The sequence below is a fragment of the Micropterus dolomieu genome, linkage group LG01 (assembly GCF_021292245.1).
Source record: "Micropterus dolomieu isolate WLL.071019.BEF.003 ecotype Adirondacks linkage group LG01, ASM2129224v1, whole genome shotgun sequence".
Lineage (NCBI taxonomy): Eukaryota > Metazoa > Chordata > Actinopteri > Centrarchiformes > Centrarchidae > Micropterus > Micropterus dolomieu.
This window is the reverse complement of record NC_060150.1, coordinates 27,263,891-27,291,280: the sequence shown is the minus strand read 5'-3', so window position 1 is coordinate 27,291,280 and position 27,390 is coordinate 27,263,891. Positions and strand designations below refer to the sequence as shown.

The following is a 27,390-nucleotide window of genomic DNA, read 5'->3' as shown; positions in this document are numbered from 1 at the left end:
TTAACAGGTGGGTGAAGGCAACTGCTGTATGTCCCTGGCCCCAAACATGGACATCTTTCATCCCCTTTATTTGTGTGTGCAAATTAATTATTAGATTTTTGACGGATGACAAATGCGTAAGGGCTTTGTTTTCGTGACAGAGTGAAATGGCTGCTCATACTAAATCTCTCTGCGGGATTAAGTGGGATTAGTTGAGGTTAAGGTAAACAAAGTGTCGTCCCGAGGGATCTACTAATCCTTGACATGCGGGACATTACACGTTGATGCCCCAGACTGTCGCTCATGATGATGGAGATTGAAGACTGAATGAGAAAAGATAGGCTTTTTTGCGCGATTACACTGGTTGACATGATCCGGCATGGTGCTGTAGTGCACCCTGCTGGAACAGCAGCTGCACTGCAATTAATGATGGTTGTCTATATAGCACAAATTATTCATCTGCTTTCAATGGTGTATTATGACTACACTCAGACAGTTTTAGTTTTCTCTACTTGTGCATTCCACACTGTGGTTTTCTCTCTATCAGGGTGGAAGTTGTGTTTTGGTATCGACTGGACAGGAATATGGTTTCACAAAAGGACCCAGGTGCAGTGCAGGTTTCAATGGTATTGTATTCTTTCCTCAGTTTTGTTACCACTTACCACAGAGCAGGAACCACAAAGTAGTGAAGATTTAGCACAAAAAAATGTAGACATTTTGAACATCTTTAATTGAGGTGTTACATGATAAAGAAAAGCTAAATTCCAATACCATTGTTAATCAGCTTTCTAAATACAAAATCCAGATGCAAGTCTTTTCCATTTTCCTTTAATGGTCATTACTGTCATATTAGGATTTATTTTGGTCCCTACTATTAGTTGGTTGATATCTGCCTAAACTACACACTTTGACTTTTACTGCAACACATTCTTGAGTATTAGATAATTTATTTATTTAGTATTTTAAATCAGAGAATGGCATCTCTGAAAACTGGGCCAATCCTTTCCTTCCCCTTAGTACATCCACATTCCTCTGGTGTGACCTACAGAAAATGTGTTTTAAAATGCTCATCCTACATCCCCTTCTTCCGGCATGCACTGCGTGATGACAGTGTGACTTGTCACAATATGATATGTTAAAGAGGAGAAATTGTTTTTCTCCACTGTGACAGTCATAGCAATCAAGCCGGGTCATCATTTAAAGGACAGCACATCGTGTTCTGAACAGGAACCCAAAGCCGAGAATCAGCATGGCGATAAAAGCTTTATCAGACGCTCATAATGGACCTTGTGTGTTAGTGATTAATTCTGCATTAAAGTATATCTGATATATTTCTTCTCTTTTCCTCTCAAGCATGAGCTAAGAACAAATGAACTCACTTGTTACAACTTGCTTTACAAATGCTAGGGGCTTTTTTCTGTCTGGCCCCTGATTAACAATGAACACTGTGTCCTAAGTGTAGGCCTTCTATTCACTATGTGTGAAAACAACACAGAGATCCTGAGAAAGAACTTTTATTGAAGCGAATACATTTTTTAAAGATGTGTCAATAAGGTCTTTAAATAAGGTGTGATCACAGCAAGACAACGGTGTTACAGAGAAGAAATCAAGCACCAACAGAGGAGTCTACTAAAAATCTGGATGTCTGCATCAAATGCCTAAATAACCGCATCAAAATGATACTTACAACAGCTTCTAAATTCAGCCATACATACTGAGATGAAGCAAAAAAAACAAACCTGTAGGTAAAACAGTAAATTCATGCATTTTCCACAAACTGTTAATTTTAAAGTAAATATACACTCAGTAATATGAAGATAAACACTTTCCCACCCTTTACAAAAATAAAAAATAAAAATGATGCACTGCAGTGTAAACTTGCCCAAATAAATATAAACACCACATGTTAAAAGCAGTTAAGTCCTCACACAGAGGCTCAATCGATCCTGATAGGTCTCTACATTAAACACAAATGAAAGTGGGCGATAAATGCAGTGGGTGTTAATCCCAGATAGTGAGCTTGCATCAGGATTTATGAGGCGGAATCGAATACAACACAAACATTGCAAGATGAAGCCCTGACTGACACCATCACATAGACTTTCAACTCATACAGTATTTTAAGCCAAATTATGAAACTGATCATAAAGGAATGTATAATGCAGTGGCGCTAAGGTGATAACAGCGAAGGCGTTTGTGGCTGATCTTGGCAGGGAATTTGGATGTTCGGGTTGCACAAGAGCTGCATCTGGGTCTTCAGCATCCGATTCTCCGTCTCCAGTAAGGCATTGCGAGTTTGCAGGTGGATCATATATTCCGTTCTTCTCTTCCTGCTTGCTTTGGCAGCCTCCCTGTTCAAAGGGACATAAGCTCTGCGTAATACTCACTGATAATAAGCCTGACCTGAAACAGGGTTCTTGTTTTTTTCACTGGTGGCGGTGCATGGATAATTCAGAGCCAGAAACATTGACATCATCGTGTAAACACATTTAACAGCGAGGACAAGGAGTTTCTTGTGTGAGTATGTGTCTATTTGTGTGTCTGTACAAGCAAAACCAGAGTCCTCAAGACACCCCACAGAAGGACACCAAAACAGTCCACACAATCCCGGGTTCCTCCTCTCGCCAGAGGAATCACTCGGCTTTGTGACGATATATGTCTTTTAAGGCTCTAAGCTCCTCAATCAGAGTCTTGTTTTGATTTTCGAGCACAGCCACGCGATTTTCGAGGCATTTGACATATTCCTTCTTCTTGCGTCGACACTCCCGGGCGGCTTCCCTGGAAGCAACAACAACAGTTACCGTGATAAAGAAGCCTTAACCGTCTTGGCGTTTCTCCCAGATACAACAGACAACTCGTTCTAGCCATAAATCAGTTCACATCAAGGGGAAAAAGAAGGCTCACATTACAAAAATTACAATTCCATCTAGGATTGATGGTAGTAAAAAAATCATAACTTGGGAGGACAGGGAAGATGCAAACAAGGAAAGTGGGAATCAGTGCCAATAGTGACTCACGGTTGTTTACAGCAAACACACAGAAAGCCCAGAGCCTTCTAAAGAGAGCAAGCAAAGAGCATGCTAAAAGCAGAAGGTAATTAATTTTCCTCACCAGCAAACCAGACTTATTTACATTAACCTAACTTACATACAAAGACAAGGTCTAACAGTTGGTCATGTCAGCCAACTCACTCTTCACCCCAAATATAGATTACAGAGCAGATCATGGGGAGACAGACAACATAAGAATTAGCAGCTAAACACACTGGATGGAGGAGATTCTCGCGGTGGAATGATGATAGGCTTGTGGATCTTATTATTACATGTGTTTATTGTCATCCATTGTCACTGGCTATTTGCTGGGTGTTTGTGTGTGACACAGCAGAGAACTTCCAACGGTATGCAGTGAATGTGTCTAACAGAGCCAGACGGATGATGTTTAAGGCCAATACTGATATGAGAATTTGAGAATTCCAACAGTATATTGACCAATATTAGCTTTTTAATATAGACTTACTTAATAAAAATTAACTCATCAGTGCTGTCTAACTTATATCTAACTTTACAATTCTTAAACTTGATATAAGCTTCAGAGGTGCCGATACAGTAGGCGCATACTCCAGTGTATCCAGTCTTTATGCTAAGCTAAGCTAATCAGCTGCTGGCTGAAGCTTCAAATTAAGCGCACAGACATGTGAGTGGTATCAATCTTATCATCTAACTCTCAGCAAGAAATCATTTCCCAAAACGTGGAACTAGTGCTTTAAAATATATCAGCCCTATCTTTGGAATTCTATACTACAGTTTCATGTTAGCCACCATATACACTGTGTGCACAATTATTAGGCAAATTGTATTTTACAAATTTTTTTCGTTGAACAAACACAATGCTTTCAGTCAATCCAAAATATAATTGAACCTCAAACCTGAATGTTTAACTAAAGAAAAGTGAGTTGTGTCTTGCTCAGGAGAATACATAAATGTGCAAAATTATTAGGTAACTAAATTACTAAAATAATTTATATCAAATTACTTGTTTATTCTCAATCTTTAGAGTAAGTGAAACAACAAGTGACAATTAAATACAAATTGTGGCTTTTCAAAAAAAACTAATATGGCTGCCATTCTTTTCAATAACTGCCATGAGCCTTCCATACATGTTTCTTGATCTGTTTACTATTAACAGCAACCACAGCCTCCCAAATGCTGTTCAAAGAGCTGCATTGTGTTCCCTGACTGTGAATCTCACATTTGAGAATGTCCAACAAGTTCTCAAGAGGAATCGAGTCTGGTGAGGAAAGGGGCCAGGTCCTTATTCAGGAATCTTTAAAGCCCCTGCTGGCAGGCCAAGCAGTGCAGTACTTGGATGCATGTGATGGTTCATTGTCCTGCATAAAGATTATGGCCTTCTTGAATCCTGAGGGCTTCTTCCTGTACCATTGCTTGAAGAAAGTATCTTCCAGAAACTGGCAGTAGGTTTGGGGGTTGAGTTTCAGTCCATCTTCAACCCGAAAATTGGTCCAACTATCTCATCCTTAATGATAGCTGCAGCCCATACCAGTACCAGTTAAATCTCTTTTTGGGCCCATTTTACCTGAGGTAATGAAGGTGCCTAATAATCATGCACACCTTGATATAAGGAGTGAAACACTTTCACTACACCATCCCTCTGAAAATGATTAACTCCAAAAAGCATTCAAGTTTATATGGTTTGGAGATGGAAAATGTGCATATAAATAATTATTCATTCAGAATACTTACTTGCCTAATAAGTGTGCACGCAGTTTACGCTGATACCAATGTATCTAATATAGCTAATATCAGCTGATTATATTGATATGGTTGTTTTATCGTCCGGTAATGTCCAAGCTAATGAGTGCGGTTGGTACTCTTTACCTGTTCTTCATCAAGCGGTGCTCCCTCTTTTGTAAGGCATCCTCTATAGGTTTGTGGGAGCTGTGAGCGCTGGCCTCTGCCACCCCCTGTGGTAGGCTGGAGCTGGGGTTACGCAGCTGGCAGGCAGTCATATCACCTGCAGTGCCTGGGGAGACACAAAACAACATGTCAGTCAAGAGGATTGTGTTGCATGAAGAAGCTTGTGTGTTAATTCCTTCCAAAAGTTCTCAGTGATTTACTAACTTTAACTTAATAAATGTCTTAGTTTGAAAAGACAATGTGCAAATTGCTGTACCACTGTCACTAGAACATCACAAGCTGTAACATCACTGCAAAAAAACTTTTCAAGGGACCAAGTGATATATTACAGATAAATGACTAATATTTTTAAATCCAGGTATTGCTTTGATTTCTTTCTGCACATAGATAAATATGAGTTAGTAGTACTTTTGGAGTTTAGAATGAATGGTAAATATCTGATAATGCTAGCCTAACTGGTGCTAGCTTTGTCATTTTGTGGTCATCAGTTAAAGTTATCATATATTATAATACGGTATATTGGTAAGTATAAAAGGAAATTGTGTTATTTTTATAAAATGTCATTTTAAATCTTCCCAGTTTACACAATTACAGAATTTTAACAAAGTGTCAGGTCAGATATGTTGTCAACATCTCAGTATGTGTCATGTATTAGCATGCTAATGTCACACCGAATGCACACTGGGTGTAAATATTAGAAACAACTAATCTCTATATAAGAACTAGCTTGTCTGATGCAACCTTTAAATTTAGATTTAATTAAATTAGTAATAGTAATGGGTTATTCTTCACTTAATAAACACTTTGTCACTCATTTAAGTTTGAATTTATGAAGATCTGGTGCAACAGCTCCACGTCAGTCAGCATCCTTTAACTCTTTAATCTTTTCCCATATGACTCTCACAAACCAGAAGTTTTCAAAATTTGAAGAACGGTTTTATTTATCACATGCTCATTCAGTGTGTGCTGTGAAATGCAGGATAGCATATCAGGCTGTGCTAAATAGATAAAAATAAATAGATATAATTAGACAGTATAAGTGACCACATTACATTCTCTCTTCTTTTATCTTATCAAATGGGTGTATGTGACACTGTAAAAGCAAGAAATACACATTGAGAGATGGTGCCATTTGTTATCTACTTCTCCCTTCTGTTCATTGTTTCAGTGCCAGTAGAAGTCTCTGCTCCTCATATCATGTAACACACTGATGATTAATTCTGTGATATGTGTGAGTTGCAAAGAGAACAGCATATAATCACAGCGTGGCCGGCAGCTGACGTCAATGCACTTCTTATTCGCCGGTTTGCATTTACATGACGCTGCTGGGGGCCAGTTCCAGGAAAAGCAGCGACGTCAGCTACTGCCGCTATGTGCTCTGAGTGGGCAGAACATTGAAGCATTTCACGGAGAGAGGGAGGGAGAGAGGGAGGGGTGGGTGGGTGGGAGGGGGGACTGAGAGAAAGAAAGAGAGAGGGTATGACTGAGGAGACAAGCAGACCCTGTGAAAACGTTTCTAATCAGAATAAGCTTGTTGCTGCTGACTGTCGAAAATGAGATTTCAACAGTTCTTTGCTACTTAGTAAGGAACTTAGTTGAGATGTTATTTGAGGGAATTACTGAGTCTTCTTATAATGGTTTGGGGAAACCTCACAGACAAACATAAACAAATATGTAATGCCTAAAAATAATCAGGATTTCTTTTCATTCCCAATTCTGACTACTAATGTCAACAATCAACATGGGGAACATGTGGAAAATTCACAATCATACCTATATTTTGCAGTTTTTCAACTGAAAAACAATATTGAAAAGCCCTATTTGTTTTTAGATCTGCCTGTAAAAGAGATGATAGCAAGCTTACCTGTTTCTGTCTCATCCCCAGTTACAGCCATACTGTATCTACTCCCAGGTTCTCCAAGAGAAACTGTCCCCTTCAGTGTCTTCCCTCTGACTGAAATGTTACCACAGCCAACAGTGAGGCTATGTGTGCAATTTACAATTAGAGGCATTGACATCACTATGACATCACTGGCCTCCTGATGTCAACAGTATGGTTTGCTCTCTCCCCTGACACAGTGCTATGAGTCAGGGACTGTTTGTCTTTGGAAAGGAATTTCCTTCAGCTAGACCAGAGCACTGAAGAATACGACTTGTTGAAGATGGGCAGTAGAGGCATAGATGATTTTGATTACGTTTGACACTCAAATCCTTTTTTTGGGGGTATACCAGAAATATTTGATAACATTGTGTGTATTTTCATGGCTATAATGACAATTGTATATCTTGATGAAAGCCATTACAAGAATGTTTTATTACAGCAGTAGCTATGAAAGACATATTGTAACCCCCCCACCATCTCTATATTTTCACTTTGTGTCGAAGACTTATTAGGTGATATGGCCATTATCCTGCTGATTAATTACATACTCAAAGCTAAAGGAGCTGGCTCCCTCTGCAGGCATTACAGAGGTAGACAGACAATTTAAGCAGCAATACCACACTATAAAATACTCTACAACCTAAAAAGCATTAAAGTAAAAGTACTCAAATGGCCCATGTGACTGTTAAGCTGTTATATTCTACTGTATATCACAATATTTCTGATGCATCAATAAGAGGTGTACGTAAGCAGCATTTTACTAGTAGTTGGTTGAGGTGGAGCTACTTTCATTTATTAAGATACTCATAGGTATATAAAGGTAAGTGTACTACATTCTAGTATTTTATAAGATCATCATATGTTTTGTATGTAAAATCTTAATCTGTGATTACTTACAAGCTGAATTGCACCACTGCAGAGGGATCAAATGAAACTACACTAAATGAAGAGGTATGTCAGCATATACTAAGTGAATCTGTTGGTTTAACATTTGGTCTAGTGAACTTTAGAACACTTAAAGATGTGTAACTTTGCTCTCTCTGATATGTGATTTTGTTGACCTTTTATTTACATTTTATTTTATACATTGCTTTATCTTGTACCTTCTTTTGTAAGATAATGACTCTTTATGTATGTTGCTGGTCTGCAACAAAAATCAGTAAGAAATTCATCTAAATTACAGGACAAACTTTCCAGTAGATGACGTTAACAGTGGCTTTGATCATCATTTGTAGCCCTTTCTGTGTGTCTGTTTGTTTTCCTTGAAGGTTCATTTTGTGTCCTAGTAGTATAATACTTTCCTGTGACATTTACAGAGGTAATGCGGGAAACAATGAGAAACTGACACTGTTTTTTTTTTCTACACGTGTTTGCAAGCCATCCTAATTATTTAGTGGCAGTGGTCTGGAAATCAGTTGTCACCTGGCAATGTTGGCTTACCATTGTTCTGTGGACCTTCCAGCCTATTCCAGTTGTAATCAAGGGTTCTTGGTGGAGGCTGTCGTGCTTGTGTGCTGGTCATGGCAATAGACGACAGGTTCTGTGTCCAATTAGGCAGTGACCGGGCGGGACCCCCTTGAGAAAATCCAGCTAGGGAGGGAAAAAGGTATGGGTACCAAGTAAAAAATACTTGATCAGGTTTCTTTCTACACAACTTGGTTGTGATTATGGCCACAACAATGTTTCTTACCTCTTTTTATGCATAATGCTAGAATTTGATTAACATGACATTATTTATCATTTGTAAGATGCAGCTCAGAAAGCATTGCCTTGGTTATGGGCACTTGGTTATGGTACCATCACTCTGAAAAGGCTTGTCTTATGAAAGGAGAAGACACTGGACCACTCACAGGAAACTATACAGACAAAAGGAGCACACACTGTGCAAAGGACCAAGACAAACATTCAAACCCTGGATCCTCCTATTATGAAGAAACAGTGCTAACCACTAAGCGTCATGCTGCAACTGTATATCAAGTGTTACCTGGCAGTGGGGGCACACAATAGTTCTGTGGGCAATTCAATCCCTCCCCGTAGTATCGAAGGGTGCTTGATAGTGACTGTGGTGTTTGTGGCCTGGTCACGGCCATAGATGGCAGGTTCTGTGTCCCCACAGGCAGAAACTTGACATGACCTTCTTGAAAAAACCCATCTGGGAGGGTAAAATTGCACAATAATCATAGGTTAGGCAATTTTACATTACACAATCTGTTATTATGGCAACAATAAAGTTTCTACTCTTAATACATAATCAGGTTGTCTGTTCTTGAGATACGTGGTCATGATTTTGAGACTGTTCCCTCAATATATTAAATCATTTAGCAGTACCAAATGGTAGACTTACTGGTAACTTATTGGAACACTTCAATCTACAGTAAAGACCAAAGTACTTCCCTCAGTAGTTGGTGGAGACCAAAACAGAGCTAAAAAGAGAGTGAATATTGAACTGACATCTGTCAGGTGGATGGAAACACAACTCCAATGGGATGTTAATGTTGCTGCATGTGAACATAGAACTAATAATAATCATAATAATGATAATAATAAATTTATATATGTGTATAAGCCAAAAGTATGAAGCTTGTTTTAATGCTAAAGTAATAACTTATAACTTATATAAACTTATATCAGAAGTAAGTTTTCATGTGAATTTGTCTATTTGCTTTATTATCATCATCGTTATTATTATTATTTTTATTATTATTATTAACAGTAGTAGTGGAAGTACTGTAAAGAGTAGAAGTTGTTGCAGCTGTAGTAATGGTATCCCTATTAGTAGAAGAGGTAGTATGTGTAGTAGAAGTAACAGGATAAACTGTGCAAGTAAATGTGCTCTTAGACACGCTTACAGCACTGGTTGTGGTTGTTTTGCTGGTAAACAAGTGCATGAATGCCGGGCACAGGTGCGCGTGGCTGATATTTGTCATCTGTCTTCACTTGGTTCATTCTCTCTGGTGCTGCAGATTAGGGTGCTCACTCTGACTTCTCCTTAGGGATTAGACAAACTCAGAGTTATGGTTTTCATAAACAATGCGTTATTCCAGTTACTTAGGCATGATGACTCAACCAGTTTGTTGGAGCACTTCTCTGTTTCTCTCTCTGTATTTTCTCTGCCTTGAATTATTGAGTAAAGGAGAGGAGGGAAGGTTAGTTTGCCTTCAGCCTAGTGCTACCTAAGGTGAAGGGGTTTTAAGGTGAATTATGTTAACATTGCAAGTGCATTTCCTGTTAAAAAAGTGGACTTCAAACACTGGCCTTGGGTGGCTCCCTCTGCTGGTTAAGTGAAGTACCTAATGAATGTTTTCTCTCTTCTTTATTTAAGTTTGTCAAGTAATTTGACAAAATTGGCTGCCAACACTTTGCTATCCACTCTACATGTAGCTGAATAAAATAAAGAATAAAATATTAATAAATAATCAAATTAATGGATTTTGGTCAAGCTATCTAAAATTGATATTTTAGCTAACTAGTGTCCTGTCTAAGTTAACGTTAACCGGACATATTAAATCATGACTAAGTTAGCTAACCTAAGTTACCTAGCAAATAACCTGTTAACAGTTGACGACTTTCTCCTGGCATCGTACTGTAGTTACCTGTGTGCAACCTGATGAGCGTGAGCGACGATCAGAGTAAAACAAACGTAGCTTCAGTTAATAATAAACTGATAAATTGCTATAAATTGTGTTTATACTTAGCATTATTTAAAATCTTAGCTAAATCCCAGGAACGTTAGGCCCTATTTTTGTCGACGATTCTGATTGGTTGATTTGTCTTCTATCCTTACTGCTAAGTTAGTAATATGACCTATTCATCCGCGTAAGTTATGCTTTTCTAGGTTCCTATGAAATGACATTGTTTTTCAACGACATTCAATTTCTTCATTTATATTTCTCTCCCACAACTGCCACGGTTGTGTCAGTTTAACGTTAGGCTCAGGGATTTCTGTAAAAATACAGTATCACAGGACAGCTGCTTGGTGAAACACTGGTATACGTGGTGTAAAACTAACGCTAACGCTGGGCAAAACTGTACAACGTTACTCTCTCCTCTCTAATTAGAACAGAGATAAAAACATTACAACCACGGATGTAATATAAGATGCCTGTGGGTATTTTTAATACTCAATTCCTCCTAACAGGTTTCCGTAGTTTTAGGCGATACCATGAAAAGATGTTGTTCTTATAATTGGGATCCGGGTGGGTTCGGTGTTATTCCCGTCAATATGCACGGATAGTTCATATTCTTTAAAACTGAAAATTTCCCAAAGACATTTTACCGTGGCAGAAAGCTAAAAAGTTTAACGACCAATTTACACTTTTTCATAATACACCCCCATCAGATACAATGGAATAATCCAAGAGGTAGGGAAGATCTGTAAGTGAGACAAATCAAGCCTGTGACAGCGGAGAAACTTGAGTTTTATTACAAATACATACTGAATAGAGGTACGTACTATTCAAAACTCCACGCTTGACTTCAGTAACCTGTATTGTTTAACAACATCACCATGCCGAGTTGTCAGTACAAATGTGGGGAAATTTCAAAGATGACCACTTGCTAACGATAGCTGAGCTATCGTTAGCTTCCTGCTAACTGACTGGTTGCTAGCTGATTCCTCAGAACTGTTAGGATTTCGGCAGGAAGAAGTAGCATGCTAGCTAGAATCTAGCTAGCCTTTTAGCTAGCCATACTATTTTGGGATTGGTATTCCGCTAGCTAGTCACCTTAACTTAGCTGCCAATTTCTGATGATAAGAAGGCTGTTTATTTAGTAGCCTTAACACATCCTTTTGAATGACGGATATCGGCATATGTGAATTGGCTAGCAAGAAAAACTGCATGGTGTTGCAACGTTTTCTCTGACGTGAAATCAACTGGTATGAATGACGAGAAACAACACAGGGCCTAGTTTCCCCTTTTAGCAGTGAATCAGTGATTCTTCTTGGAGTGTATATATTGTTATTTGCAGCAGTCTCGCTTGGTAAATTGACCAGCTAAATAGTATTGATCGCTGATGGTTACCACAACGTGTTCACTGTTGATGAACGTTAGCATCACCCCCGCGAACTTGAGCTCAATGTTTATCTCATCTGTTGCTGCCATAGTAATGTCAGCAGCTGTTTGGAAGCAGGCTGTTGTATCATTAGTCTAATTTCAGTTAATGTACATGTGCACTTTGTCCTATATCCTGACATCGGTCTACTCTGGTCACTCCTGATTAATGCCATCTTCAAATCTTTATAATGATGAGTGTAGCTTTTAAAAGGATAAAAACACATTTTGAGATTATTTTGTAATTACTCAATTATTCAGCGTTATAAGCTTTTTCATCATTATATATATTGGGACACCTTGCTAATGATACGTGACGTTTGCTTTGTGTACCTATTAGGGTTGCAACGGTATGACATTTTCATGGTACAATAACTGTCTCAGAAAATATCACACCATAAGGTATTACAGTAGTACACACTAATAGTAACAACAACAAAAAACATTATTATTATCAGTTATAATGACCCATAAAGGAATGCAAACAGAAGGTTTTTGTTTTTTTTGTGGTTGAGACAATGTGTTGACAGACATAAAACTTAGTATAAACTTGAAATATATATGTTTTAATTACACTAATACAGTATATTTCAATAACGTAGATCAGCAAATGTAAAAGATATGATAATGTAAATTTTCATAACACAGTATACTCTGAAATCGGTATACCACAGCACCCCTACTGCTCCTGCCTAGGCCTGGTTCACTACTAAAATGTAATGCTTTCACTTAGGGAATATTATATTTGCATTGACAAACCAAGCTGCAGGATGGGTAGGTGGATGGTTACATGTATGGCTGGGAGATATGACAATAAAAAATTTAAGATCATTCGATATTGATAATTATCACAATAAATGTCAAACCATTATTTCTTTCAAGTTTAAAGGCTGAGTTTTACTCCTGAATGGAAGTTGAAGAAACCAGAAGGTTAATTGTTTTTTTTGTTTTATTATGGTCAGAACATGACAAACACTTGATGCCAAACAGTGGATCACTTCACATATCTGTGGTAGAACATTCAAAGAAAAGTATTTTTTCAACAAATATGCAAGAGTAAAATAAATATGTTAGAAAAATAAGGTGCTACGTTGAGGAAAATTATATCACAATAATTAATGTTATTGTTTTGACCAGACAATAAAGCAACTGAAACCAAAAGCCAAGCAACTGATCTGTTCATTCAGCTCCTTTACTCACTTCATGTGTTTGTTTTTTCCACAAGGCTGAAAGAGAATCTGTACAATGTCCTTAAAGCCGCGGGTGGTGGATTTCGACGAGACATGGAACAAGCTACTGACGACAATCAAGGCTGTTGTGATGCTCGACTATGTGGAGAGAGCCACGTGGAATGATCGGTTCTCGTATCCTATGCCAACCTGCTCTATATTGAAATTGAAACTACAACACAATATTTTTGCTACGTTTCTGATCAGTATTTAATGGCAGGAGGTCACACAGCTGCTCAGTACAGTAAAGCAGTTGCCAGCTTGCATAGAGCTGAGCGTATTTGACTTTTAACACTAAATATGGCTAATTCAGATAGTTTTAAGTGTTTCAAAATGTCATATTTAATATGTTCCGTGTGAAATGACAAGAGGTGGTTATTCAGGCAGTAGCAAAGCATTACAATATTAATTTAGCAACATAGCAAATGTTGTACCTTGTATTACATACATCTTTATTAACTGCACATAATGGAATCATCTTCATCCTCATTATATTTATCCTGAACTCTGACCCCAGGGACATTTATGCATTGTGCGTTGCATACCCCGAGCCTTTGGGTGAAAGATTATACACAGAGACTAAGGTCTTTCTTGAGAATCACGTTCGGCAGTTGTACAAGGTAAGCAGCACTCACAAAAGCTCTCCAGCAGCTGGCAAAGAAAAACGCATTGGGGTGCATTTTCTGTTATTCCTGCCTTGTGCTTGTTGTCCGTAACATCTGCCATGCTTGTGTGTGTGTGTGTGTGTTGTTGTTGTTGTTGTTGTTTTTAGAAAGTCCTGGAATCAGAGGAAAAGGTTTTAGTGATGTACCACAGATACTGGGACGAGTACAGCAAAGGAGCTGATTATATGGACTGCTTGTACAGGTAACATTGCTGCTTTGTTTCCACTTTATATGTTGATATAATATTAGATATATTTGCATCACTATGCTGATTCATCATTTAGTACTGTTTTTTATTTTTCTCCACCTTTGATTTCTTTATCAGACTTTTTATCATTTTGTAGTCCCGAGTATATGATGACACAGTTTCCTTAAATTCACAGTGGTGTTAAAATGGCTAGTTTTTTTTGTTGGTCTCTTTTGAAATGTTTTAAAGTACAAATGAAGGACATGGCTGTAGTCAGGTTGCTGTTGTCTGTTGTCAGTGTAGTGTGTTCAAGCACAGCTTTTAACAGAAGATGTGAGTTAAAGCAGGTGTCAGTCTTTGTCAGCCCTGGTTCTTTAACGTTGGCTTGTTTTCAGGGTCCTTAGACACAGAGTGTACTAATTCTATCACAAGCTACAATATACCAGCCTTCATTTTTTGTACACTTAAAATATTACCTTGAAAAGTATAGTGTGAAGTGCCAACGGGCATTTGATGTGTCCTGATTCATTCTAAATCAATACTCCCTTGGAGAGCTTTCAGATCTATTTTTATGTAGACGTCCCACCAGACTGTCTCTGCGTACATATGCCTTTGTAATTTATTATGTCAGCGAGAGCGAGTGAGAAAGGGAGGCTCTTGGCTTTGGTAGTGACATAGTAGTGTTCCGTTCTTAATATAGACGAGGGTCGCTTATTATCCTCAACTGATGTTTGTGTACATGTGTATGGTTTCACCCCATCAAACATCAAAACAGACTTCCGCTCTCCAGGTTTCATGGTTAGTGGTACTCAACATTAGCCGTTATATTAATAGTCCTTAAACACTTGATGCTACTGTTTTATGCTTGTCAAAGCTCGACTGTATGAGAGAAATTAGAGCGTGATTGCTATACCGCTGATAGGGGCGGACGGCACAGCTGTGAAAGCTGCACATCGTTTAAGGTTAACATAGATCAACTTGATCAGTCATCAAAATGTGTGCGTCAGTCCTGCTGCTAACTTACTCCTTGCTTTGAGAAATGATGAAACACACCAGAGATGTGTTGGAACACACGTTAAGTGTATGCATGTCAACATTAGATTACCTATGTCATTTTAAGTAGTTACGGCAGTATGAAGTTAATCTTCCTCATATTCATATTCAGTATGTTCTGGTGCAATATAAAACTTTTTCAATGAGACAGAAACACAGCCTTCTGTCAAAGCTGCTGTTATGTAACTTTTAGCCTGTCTAGACTGCTAACTGTGTTCGCCAGCCAACAAGATGACTTTGTCTGTCTGCTGTTCGGTGCTGCACAGTTGGATTATCAGAGATTTTCGCCTGAAACTGCTGCCTACAGAGGGTTAATGAGAGCAGTGAGACAAAGTGAAACCAAAACAATGTGCTGAAATGCTCTGTAGAGCTGCAAACTTGGATGATATGTTCCTTAGTGATTTTAGTGCTTCGAGTGCTACTTTTACATAACACCAAGTCATTTAATTCATGGTTAATATATCAGATATATTGATTAATGCAAGATTAAGAAGGGATACCAAACCCACTGTTTTTGTTAATGTTATCAGAATAATCTTAATCTGTTTACGCTTTCAAATAGATATGAATTACCTGTGTTTGACCAGTTAATGGTACTAATGTTGGGACTAAAAACATGAATGCATCCTGAAACATCTATATACTGTAGTTGGTGTATTGATTATCCTCTGCCAAATGAAAACACAGTCATACAGAACAGCAGCCTGTTGCACTAGTTCAGACCAAGCCTACTTGTAAACATAAATTACTAACTAAATTACAACTTACTAATTTGTGATTTATGCATTACTAAAATAAAAGTGGTTGCACCACAGAGATACCATAACTCTACGTAACAACTAAATAGTTAACTTACACATGCACAAGGGTAGGTGTAAGTCACAGGATTATACTCACTAATGGTAGAACAGCCATTTTTCTGTCCCACAGCATTATTTTTTTAATTGCATGTCATTTTGCACCACAGTAATCCACTAGAGACCTAATTTAATGATATATGTCTGTATCTGTCTCATTAATTATTGGCCAGGAATCCTGGACATTCTTTGCTTTCCTGACACTTGACACATTTAATAGTTTACTACGCCCCTTTGTTCAGGTATCTCAACACTCAGTTCATCAAGAAGAACAAACTAACAGAAGCAGACCTACAGTACGGCTACGGGGGAGTGGATATGAACGAGCCGCTCATGGAGATTGGGGAGGTATTAACTGATTTCCTCACACTGGTATAAAGATTTTCCTTCACCTCCACACTTCCCCGCCCACTAGGGTTATTAGCTAAAAGTAACTCGAGCACATGCACAGATTGATTTAGAGATTAGTGTGATTCAACATCTGGGAAGGAGTACCCAGGTCAAGATTTCATCTTACAACCCCCCACACACAAACACACACACACTACACTATTGTGATATGTTGTCTTTTCATTTGTCGTTGCAGTTGGCGCTTGACATGTGGAGGAAGCTAATGATTGAGCCCCTTCAGGCCGTCCTGATCCGGATGTTGCTCAATGAAATCAAAAAGTATGTTTTCCACACAAGCTAAGGCACAAGAACTGATTTGTGTTCTAAAACGAATATTTCTGGCTTCCTCCAATTTTAGAGATGAGAGCAACAGCGTATTTAGTCCTTGTGTTATAATTGTACATTAGTTTTTGATTATCATTATTGTAATGTGTTTCATAATTTCTGGGCGTGTAGTGTAATTGGGCTGCAGTGTTTAACCCACGACCTAACGCTAGACCCCCATGTGTCTTACAGTGATCGTTGTGGCGAGAACCCCAACCAGAAGGTAATCCACGGGGTCATCAACTCCTTTGTTCATGTTGAACAGTACAAGAAGAAGTTTCCATTAAAGGTGAGAGAACAAATAATGACCCAAAGGATTAGTCATTTCTACTGTGTTTTTATATCTAATCCTCAGGCTGTTCATTCAGTTATTGTTGATAATGTGTACAATGAAGTCAAAGCTTTTAAAACATTTTTTTCTGCTGCCTAATGTCTTTATTTACTGTTTGTTTGTATTTTCATGATCACAACCCCTGATTAACAGGCAGTTAATTTTTTGCCTTATTCAGAACATGTACAGTAGGCATTCATATAGGTCTGTGCATGTCCATGTATACTAAACCCTATGCGGGCCACGTCCTCTTCCTGTGTTGCAGTTTTATCAGGAACTCTTCGAAGGGCCATTCCTGTCAAAAACGGGAGAGTATTACAAACAGGAAGCCTCAAATCTACTGCAAGAATCCAACTGCTCACAGTATATGGAGAAGGTAGGCTAGATGGACAGATAATGCAAGTATGTGGATGCTGTGTTCAAGCTGCCATGTGAACCTTGAGCTGTTAGAACACCCTTGTTTTTGAGTTGACTGTGTTCTGCGTGGATTAAAGAACCCCCAGAAAATGTAGCCCTGCTTCTTTGCTTGTAGTTACAGTTGAGCTTAACAAACACTGCATCTCGCTGAGGATGAGTGTGTGTGTAACTGTGTGCACACAAGCATCTGTCAGATAAGTGTGTATTCACCCAAGTGTGTGTGTGTGTGTGTGTGTGTGTGTGTGGAGAGTGAGGGAACTGTCAGGTCATGTCAGTCTGGTGACATAAGAGTTTTAATCTGAGTATTAGCTCTACCATTAACCCGCTGTAGCTGAGATCACAGACCCCTGGGCAACTTCAGCTGCCGTAACTTCCGTCTCGCTCGCTCTCTATCTCATTCATTCATTCCAGCAATAATCAGGTTTCTCTAATAGATTTATCCCTCCAGCCTGTAAACAGGATCATCATTAAAGCTTTACCAGGCATTAGGGCAGTGTGTGATACAGCTGTGAAAGAGCAGTGACAGACTCTGTAGTACAGTACAGTCCCCTCCTGTCTGGACAGGCTCAGTCACAGTTGTTTATCTGTCTCAGTTTGCAGCTGTGGGGAAGCAGGTTTTTTTCTCTTTCTTCCTTAGTTATCCTTCCATGCCGCGTGTGTGCTCAAAGCTAAATGGTGACTGTAAAAATATCAACTGCCCTGTCACCACGGAATGACGTTTATACCGTTAACAGTTATAGATTAAAGCAACAAAAAGGCAACTAAGTTCCTGTTTCCTACTTTGGCCATGAATGAATGTGACTTACATTTGTAGCATTTGTTTAGAATTCATCATTGGAGAGTTCAATCTGAAACGACCCATGCCAAAGTTTCAATTTAGATGGTTACTTGATGGTATCACAATAAAGAAAGTTCAGTCTATTTTGAATGAGAGTGGACCATTCTGTTATGTTTGGGGATGTTTTTTTTTTTTATTAATTCATAGCAAGACTGTTTGTTTTATAGGCGATAATCACTTGCTCTCCATTTTCTAACTTTTCAGTATTTGGCCAAAATTGAAATTTGAAGATAAATTCATAAAATGAATGAACAATAAATGAGGGGGGAAAAAACACCATTTAAAAACAACGACTTGTCCCCTCGGGTCACCTAATGAAATTATGTGAATGGATCTAGTAATAAGGTGCAGTCAGTTGAACCAACGTATATGTCAACTCTTTGTTTAATACATATGAGTGGTAGTACAGTATGTAATATCACATATGATAGATTCAGTTACAGGTTGGATTAAAAAGGTATTCAAGGTAGGGAAATGAGTGCATTGCAGAGAAACAACAACAAATGCGTATGTTTTGAGGGATAGTATCAGATTACAGCAGCGAGATCTTTCCAGTGGCACTCTGTGTAGAACGTGCTTGCTCAACAACAATCTTAAAACAGATGTACGGCTGCTGACCTGTTGTGACACGATACCACACTTTCTGTGATTTCATATTTATTTTTTGCTGTGGAGGCAAAGACTTTGCCTTGGCGGCCCGCCACTTTGTAATTACTGATTTGGATTTGACTTCTGCCTTGCTCCAGGTTTTGGGACGGTTGAAAGACGAAGAGATGAGATGTCGGAAGTACCTGCACCCCAGCTCCTATGCCAAAGTCATTCATGAATGCCAGCAGAGGATGGTGGCAGATCATCTGCAGTTCCTGCATGGGGAGTGCCAGAACATTATTCGGCAGGAGAAGAGAGACGGTCAGTCCACCACTGTCCTTTGTGTCCTGTTTCATGAAGCAAATTATTTTTTATATATATATATATATATATATATATATATATATAATTATTTATATATATAGTGAGAGAGAGTGTGAGAGTGTTGTGGCAGTGGGATCAAACTGTGCGTACTTGCTGTGTTGTTTTGTACAGACATGGCCAACATGTATACCCTGTTGCGGGCCGTGGCCAACGGGCTTCCCCACATGATCCAGGAGCTGCAGGTCCATATCCACAACGAGGGCATCCGAGGCACCAGTAACCTCTCTCAGGAAAATGTTAGTACTACAGAATTGTGTGTGGGATTTTATGCCTGTACTTGTGCATACAGTACAGTATAGGGGATTTACAAGCAACTGTTCTTTTTTTGGGGGGGGGTTGGTTTGCAAGGGCTTTAAATAACTGTTACATCTGTAAAAATCAGTAATTTTTGTCTGTAAACATTAGCTGCCAATAATTTGCCGTGTAATGTCACTTTCTGTCTCTTTCTCCCGGCTCCTCTAGATGCCAACCCTGTTTGTGGAGTCAGTGCTGGAGGTTCACAGTAAATTTGTTCAGCTCATAAACACAGTTCTAAATGGAGATCAGCACTTCATGAGTGCACTCGATAAGGTATTAAACCCCAGACTCTAATAGCTTGTGCTTCATTAAAAAAATGTACTCATAACAGTCACTATTTTCAGCAAGGCAAGTCTTTTTTCACCATTTGACTGAATTTGACATCTCCTTATCTCAGGCTTTGACGTCTGTGGTGAACTTCAGGGAGCCCAAGTCCATCTGTAAAGCCCCTGAACTGGTGAGAGAGAGGGAGAGAGAGGGAGAGCGCGCGCAAGCGCACACACACACACACACACACACACACAGTATTATACACAGTGCCTTGACCCGATCATCTCCCTCTTGCTGTCTGTGTCCAGCTGGCAAAATACTGTGACAATCTGCTGAAAAAATCTGCAAAGGGAATGACAGAGAATGAAGTGGAGGACAAGCTGACCAGCTTCATCACAGTGTTCAAGTACATAGACGACAAGGACATCTTTCAAAAGGTGACCGGAAGGCTTCTTATGCTGGAATATAACAAAAACACAAATGTTTAATTAAATTTTTCTCAAATATGTAACATTAACATTCTGATGTACAAACCTTGACTAGGAGGGTGGTTTTGAGCTTAAAATAGTTCAAAACATATTAGCCTCATAGTTTGTCCACTTGTAGGATCCCCAGTAGTTCCAAAATATAAATTGCTGATTGAACCATTTCTTTGTTTTCCACAGTTTTATGCCAGAATGCTAGCAAAGAGATTAATACATGGTTTATCATTGTCAATGGACTCAGAAGAAGCCATGATCAACAAACTAAAGGTAAATCCAAAGAACATGAACATTATTAACGGAAGTCTTGTGAGATGTCTAGCTTTGCCAGTGCCTCATCTAATGCCTTTTTTCCTTTACCAGTACCAGCTCAACTCAACTCTACTCAACTCGGTTTTGGCCCGCCGTCCTCCGTTTTCCATTGCAGATAGTACCCTTTAATGTACCTGGTCGTCATAGCAAAGCCACACACAACTGTCTCTTGATTTAAGTTAAAACGTGTCAACATTACTCACAATGTAAAGACAGATAAGCGATATGAAAACGCGCTCGATGATGCGGTGAATAGTGACGATTCTCTCCGATCAATGAGTGGTCTGCTGTGTTTTCACGTCACATTTTAGTATTGCCTCAGCTCACTTGGAACCTCGACGGAGGTGATACGAAAAAAAGTAGCAGGTACAGGTACAACTTTTCCCCAATGGAAAACCAAAAAAGGATTCGAGGCGAGTTGAGCTGGTACCATTCGGTGGAAAGTGGGCTTAAAATGCATTCCATGTAATTGTTAGTCAGAGGTGGAACCAGCCCCACAAAGCACGTCATTATTGTGAATATCCTGTGGGAGATGCATCACATCTCTCTCTAGATCTTTAGCTTTCTTTCTTCTTTACACCTCTGTCCTCCTCCCTGTTTCTACAGCAAGCCTGTGGCTACGAGTTCACAAGCAAACTCCACAGAATGTACACAGACATGAGCGTGAGTGCCGATCTCAACAACAAGTTCAACAATTTCATCAAGACGCAGGAGACAGTGGTTGACCTGGGCATCAGCTTCCAGATCTATGTATTACAGGTGAGGAGGACTCTGAGATGACTGACATACCTCACTCATAGAACAACCATAGGCTTAAAGCAAGGCCTTCCTTAATTGAAAACGTGTGCCCTGTTATTTCCACTTCTACATCTGGATTTTATCAGATATTTTTGTGACCAAACATATCACTATAATTTACCCTGGCTTTATGAGGCAGGTTGGTTTCCACCAACCGCAGCTTTTGTTCCCACACTTAGTACAAATGTGTAATGTTGTGGTGTACATGCAATGTGGTTGCAGGCTGGAGCCTGGCCTCTCACACACGTCCCCTCCTCCACATTCGCCATCCCTCAAGAACTAGAGAAGAGTGTGCAGATGGTGAGTTGACTCTTGTGGAGAATTGTCAGTTTGTAGAGGCTCATACTGATTTTAAATGAGCACAATGCAAAAGTAAATTCTGTCTTCACCTCTTTTTTTTTTTTTTTTACAGTTTGAGTTGTTCTATAATCAGCACTTCAGTGGGAGGAAGTTGACCTGGCTGCACTATCTCTGCACAGGTAGCAGAAAACACACAACACACACAGTCTATATGAAAATGTGACTGCAACTGAAGATCCACAGATTTGGGTGCATCAGAATAGTCATCGTAAATAAAAAAACACTATCACACCCAGGCAGGTTTAATAATGGAAGAAAAACAAGATATAAAAACTATGTATAATCAAGTAAACAGGGTAAATAATAAGCTAGTTGGTTCAACTGCATGTACCACCCTTCATCTGTGTCCGCTCGTCTGAAACAGGCGAGGTGAAGATGAACTACCTGTCCAAGCCCTACGTCGCCATGGTGACCACCTACCAGATGGCTGTGTTGCTGGCCTTCAACAACAGCCAGACAGTGACATACAAGGAGCTGCAGGACGGCACCCAGATGAACGAGAAGGAGTTACAGAAGACCATCAAGTCCCTGCTGGACGTGAAGATGCTCAACCACGACCTAGAAAAGGTCTGAGCATCAAGTGGAATCCCACATTCCCCCCCAATTCGTAATGGATATTGATTGGGATGTTTATGTTTATTTGTACCAGAACCTTTGTTTACATTCCATAAACTAATGACGTGTGCTTTCAGACAAGCATAGATGATTATTTGAATACAGAATGTCTTCCCCTCTGCTCACAGGAGGAGATTGAAGCAGAGTCCACGTTTTCACTAAATATGAGTTTCACCAGTAAAAGAACAAAGTTCAAGATCACAACGTCAATGCAGAAAGACACACCACAGGTTAGGCAAATGTTTTATCGGTCCATCTCAATGCTTTCCTCAAGCTTTGCTGTTAACCCAGTTGTTGGGCCGCTATGTTAATATCTAAAAACCTGTTGTGTATCTGTAAAATCATTAGGAGATGGAGCAGACGAGGAGCGCTGTAGACGAGGACCGCAAAATGTATTTACAAGCTGCTATAGTGAGAATCATGAAAGCCCGCAAGGTGCTCCGACACAACGCCCTCATCCAGGAGGTGAGTGGAAGTCGCCCGAATTCATAACCATTATGTTGTTTTCTTGATCATTTGAGGGGTTGATGGAAACAAATGGGGAAATAGCTTTTGCACGTGTGTGTGGGGAGAGAGAGAGAGGGAGAGAGAGAGAGAGAGAGAGAGAAGTGGGGACTGTGTGGCAGCATCCCTGTTTAATCACTGTTTTTCCAAACGTTCCTGTGTGCAGGTCATCAATCAGTCCAAAGCCAGGTTCAACCCAAGTATCAGCATGATCAAGAAGTGCATCGAGGTGCTCATCGACAAGCAGTACATTGAGCGAAGCCAGACTTCGGCGGACGAGTACAGCTATGTCGCATAGAGCGGAAGAGCCATCCAAGGAAGCGCTTACACACAAACACTCGCCTGTGTGACTGACCGGCAGATGCAGGTTTAAAACATGAAATACATAAAAAAAACAGACTCATTCATCCATTTAGGTTTTGGACTGTCCCTGTCTGCTGTGATTGTATCACGGTGACTAAAAGCAGGACTGGTGCCTCCATCTTTGAAAAAACAAGAAAGGTCATCGTGTCACGTCAGACAGCCAGCTAACACCACCACCCAACCCCCACCCACCTTCTGATTTTTAAGCTGTTTACAACATCACCAGTGCCACGCACCTGTGCGTCAAACGACAAAAAGGAAATGCCTACAGCTGTTCGAGAGGAATGAGCTGATAAACGATAACAGTCGACCGAAAAGAAAGAAGAAGAAAAGAAAGCCGGGCAAAGAGTCAGTTGTGACATCAATGACACATTGGTGGCTTCACATTTAAAAAAAAAAAAACAACAAAAAAAAAAACATGCTTTCTTTTCTCACGTTTGCAGTTGTGTGTTTTATTTTTCTTTCTTTGTTAAATGTACTGAAGTTAGGAAAAAAATATTGTAATAAAACTGGTATACTGACTATTGTATCTACTTTCAAATGTAAAGATAAAATGAGGTGACAAACATGATCCTGCTGCTTGTCAAATAAATAAATAAAAACACTGAAAGGTTTTATGTAAACATTTGTCATGTGTATCCATATTTTTGTTGTTGCAGGTTGTTTGTCAGAGGATGTGTACTCTGAAATTCTGAAGTCTGAAAATCTGAAGTTTTGAAAAGCTAGATTTAGACAATGATCAGGCAGCGTGTTCTAACCCCAATGTACCAAAGTCAAATGGATTCAGAAGTATGCCAAGTAGTTAACAAAGGCAATAATTAGCAGCACTGCCAGACTTTTATTGTGAAGCAGCTGCAGGAAATTACCAAACAGAACCCACTGGGTTGGTGAGCACCGGGTTCTTTAAAATGTTCAGCTCATCATAGCAGAAAAAAGTCCAGGTGATCTCTTCAAATGTTCCAGCAAATCGTGACAGTGATAGTCGGCATGTAAAAACGAAGACCCTTAAACCAAGGCAGCTAAACAGAATTTAGCCTTCATTAAGTGTATTATTCACATCTGGGGTTTTTCTACTGACGTGTAAAATTGTATACAACTGATCATAATTGCCAAACTTATAATAATAATGAAAAAAACTTAACGTTAAGTCAAGATCTTCTCTTAAAAACTATCGCGTTACCTTTCCCAGCATCCATCTCTTTGGACATGGGCTTGTAACATTAAGTCATAAAAGTTAATAATAAATATAGGTACATTTTTATATAAAGTCTATGGTAAATAATAGTGAATTAGTCTTAGGCCTACTTGACGAACAACTGTGTAAGAATTAACACATCTACAGTGGTATCGTATGAATGGCAACAAAAATAAATAAGACCTGCGCGACGTGCACATGCGCGTTTAGCAGCTTTTACGATAACCACAGAACTCGCGAGGTGAGGGTGTGGGAGCCAGTGAGCACGTGAGCCAGCTGTTGTGCTGACAGCTGTCCATGGTGCTGACGCAGGAGAAAATGAGAGAGAAAATGTAATTTATCAGGAGGGAAGAAGAAACACTTTGGTTTACCATACAGTATGGTTGTGTTATCCACGAGGCTCCTGTGGGAGGAAGAAATCGTTGCGAATGTTTTACACGTATCTTGAATTTGCCTTGTGTACTTTATTTGTAATATATTGATTCACAAGATGGCATAGAAACAATGAGAAGGATACTGACACTATTTTCTAATATCTTATGTGAGAGTGTGGTAAGCGTAAGACCTCGTGGCGCAACGGTAGCGCGTCTGACTCCAGATCAGAAGGTTGCGTGTTCAAATCACGTCGGGGTCATATGTTTTCATTAATTACCCCGACAATCTTAAGGCTGTGATTAATGCTTTAATTTAGAATATAAATACACGCAAAGGAATTGGTCACTTTATGCAGTCCCGAAAATTAATATAAATTAATACGTGGATCAATGCTTGAATGAGAAATAAACAATTGTATAAATACAATAATAAATACATGACGAAATAAATAATGAAATGTTGGTATTAAACAGTACATAAATAAAAGTCTTACATTTATTTCTACAGTTATATGCACATACATATTTTATTTTATTGTATTTCTCCTGTATCTTTCTGAGTTTGTATGTCTGTGAGGTGTGAGGTCTAACCTCAGTTAAGTGTAGAACAGGATTGGTCATAGTTGAGGCACACTGAATCAAACAAATCTTCTCTGTACACAATATGCTAACCTTCTGTGGGTCAGATGTCAGAAAAAAATTATTATTTTATTATTTAAGGTGAACCACATGCACTTTTGAAGTGGTTACTAACCCAAACAAAGAGTAACAAATGAGTAAATCCTGTGCTGACTCAGCAGGGACAATATTAAAGGAGAAAAGTTGATCTACAGGAGAAAATATATCTGAAAGCAACACAGAATGCATGAGAGCCGATACTGCATTATACTTATACTTACGTTATATTTAGAATTGTCACCTGCCTACTGAATTTTGAGTTCCCCCTTCCATAATTAAAAAACATTTCTGAATGTATTTATTCTTTTGTTTAATTCTGTAGTTATTTATATATTTATTTATTTATACTGGAGTCATTTTTCATCCTCCATACCAGTGCAACTTTAACATGACCAAAGTCAATGTAATGCAATGTAAGAGAAACACCTGCCCTTCAGATACTTACAATGTTTTTGTCAAAACCAGGTCAGTGAATTGTTAGTTCATCTTTATTTCCTAGAAATTTGTGTTGGGTGTATCTAACAGTTCATCGCTCTCCATATTCAGCATGTCAAGTCTTCAGTAGGACTGATGGAGCTCCACAGGGTTGTTTGGGGGAAAACACATACAAATACAACATATATTTGATTTAAACATTCACCAGATGGCAGTCAAAGCTAAGCTAAAACATGGAATGCTGTAGTGACCTTGACATTATTTGAACATACAACCTTCTGATCTAGCGTCAGACACACTACTGTTGCACCACAAGATCACATAATGGGCTGTTTACTACAGACCTTTTAGATCTCTGAAGAAACCCACACAACAGTTCCCATACAGGAGTAAATATCTTGAATTTCTTTCTTTTTTAATCAAGAAATCAAAAGAAAACAATTTAATCAAGTCAGAGGAGACAGAGTTGGAACTGGGCCTGAGCTACTGTACCAGATTTCTAGTACTTCCACACAAGCACTCTGTCCAATAAGTTCAGAATACTCAAAATATTTGTGGAAACTCACTACCTCAAACTTTTTAAGTAGTGGTCATAATATTTTTGAGTAAACCTTAACTAAAATATAATACATTTTTAAAAAACATTTAATTTATGCATACTAAAATACATTGATTCACTGATGCTTATTAAAATTAAATTCCACTAATTCTTTACTCAATAAATGTAAATTGTGCACAACTTATACTCTGACGGAAATCTATTTCAAGTTTAGCTCGAACATGTAATTGTGCTAGACTCAAATACTAATGAAAACTCACTCAACAAAATTACTACTAGTAAACTTAAAATTGACAAAATGCCCATTTTCAGATAGTAGTCCTGAAAAATACAAATACAACTCCATTATTACAATTTAAGTTCTCTTTATTACTATCATCTTCTCACAACATCTTCCATCATTTCTGCATTTGAGAGAAACAAAATAAGGCACATCTTGCATAAAGCTGAATAGACTAAGTAATTTACTGGTTGATCAGATAATTAACCAGCAACAATTTTGATCATCAATTTGTTTTCATTCTTTTTTGCAATAATATTGAACATTCTATATTTCCAGATTCTTAATGAGATTTTTTTGGTGTTAAGTGATAATAACTTGAATCTTGAGCTAAATAAAATTTCCTTTTACTACTTTACTGTGTTTTGTGGAAAAAGTGTCTAAGCATTATTTTATTCCATCAGCAGCACTTTTACTTAAATAATATAAAAGGGAGCTTTAAATGTGGAGTTTTGTGGAATCATAAACAAATAAAGATAGCTAATAAAGATTGTTTAAAATAAGAAGTTCCATACTATGCAAATTTTTAAGTCAGGTAGATGAGGTAATGGAACAATATCAAGGTTTCTGCAGGTTTCACCTAGTCAAATTTAAGATTTTTTAAGACCATTATGAATGAAATTTAAGACCTAAATCACGACTTAAAAAAGCAGGTACATTTACAAATAATAATAGAAATAATGTCCTTTCACAGGGCGTTATAATGAAAAAAATTAAGTTGGTATTTTTGTGTGGGGGATTGGGGGTCCTCCCCCAAGA

General features: G+C 38.6%; 3 protein-coding genes and 1 non-coding gene across 9 annotated transcripts in view; 3 read left to right on the top strand and 1 right to left on the bottom strand.

The window, feature by feature from the left end:
* LOC123979218 (WD repeat-containing protein 37-like) overlaps positions 1-27,390 on the top strand; it is a 1,096,407-nt gene that overhangs the window by 796,904 nt on the left and 272,113 nt on the right. The gene's annotated exons all lie outside the window — the stretch shown is intronic.
* Positions 1,478-10,757, bottom strand: LOC123979274 (cAMP-responsive element modulator-like). 4 transcript variants are annotated; one of them, XM_046063138.1, is made up of 7 exons: positions 10,389-10,748; positions 9,645-9,780; positions 8,780-8,947; positions 8,236-8,385; positions 6,778-6,867; positions 4,875-5,019; positions 1,478-2,330 (listed from the first exon to the last, which is right to left on the bottom strand). In XM_046063138.1, exons 2-7 carry the CDS (start codon positions 9,739-9,741, stop codon positions 2,150-2,152), a joined length of 831 nt encoding a protein of 276 aa, XP_045919094.1. In that variant the 5' UTR covers positions 9,742-9,780; positions 10,389-10,748; the 3' UTR covers positions 1,478-2,149. The 4 variants fall into 4 exon arrangements, with proteins under 4 accessions (XP_045919094.1, XP_045919084.1, XP_045919108.1 ...); XM_046063128.1 differs by having other exon boundaries at positions 9,645-9,783; positions 10,389-10,743; XM_046063144.1 differs by lacking the exon at positions 1,478-2,330 and adding an exon at positions 2,455-2,757 and having other exon boundaries at positions 9,645-9,783; positions 10,389-10,757.
* Positions 11,012-23,544, top strand: cul2 (cullin 2). The gene is made up of 21 exons (XM_046063010.1): positions 11,012-11,240; positions 13,072-13,210; positions 13,593-13,695; positions 13,848-13,942; positions 16,080-16,185; positions 16,424-16,506; positions 16,744-16,840; positions 17,148-17,258; positions 18,884-19,046; positions 19,221-19,345; positions 19,572-19,679; positions 19,804-19,863; positions 19,985-20,113; positions 20,342-20,428; positions 21,077-21,229; positions 21,491-21,568; positions 21,681-21,747; positions 21,993-22,195; positions 22,372-22,473; positions 22,592-22,708; positions 22,914-23,544. Exons 2-21 carry the CDS (start codon positions 13,092-13,094, stop codon positions 23,043-23,045), a joined length of 2,238 nt encoding a protein of 745 aa, XP_045918966.1. The 5' UTR covers positions 11,012-11,240; positions 13,072-13,091; the 3' UTR covers positions 23,046-23,544.
* On the top strand, positions 24,868-24,939 carry trnaw-cca. The gene has a single exon. It is a non-coding gene; the product is annotated as a tRNA-Trp (tRNA).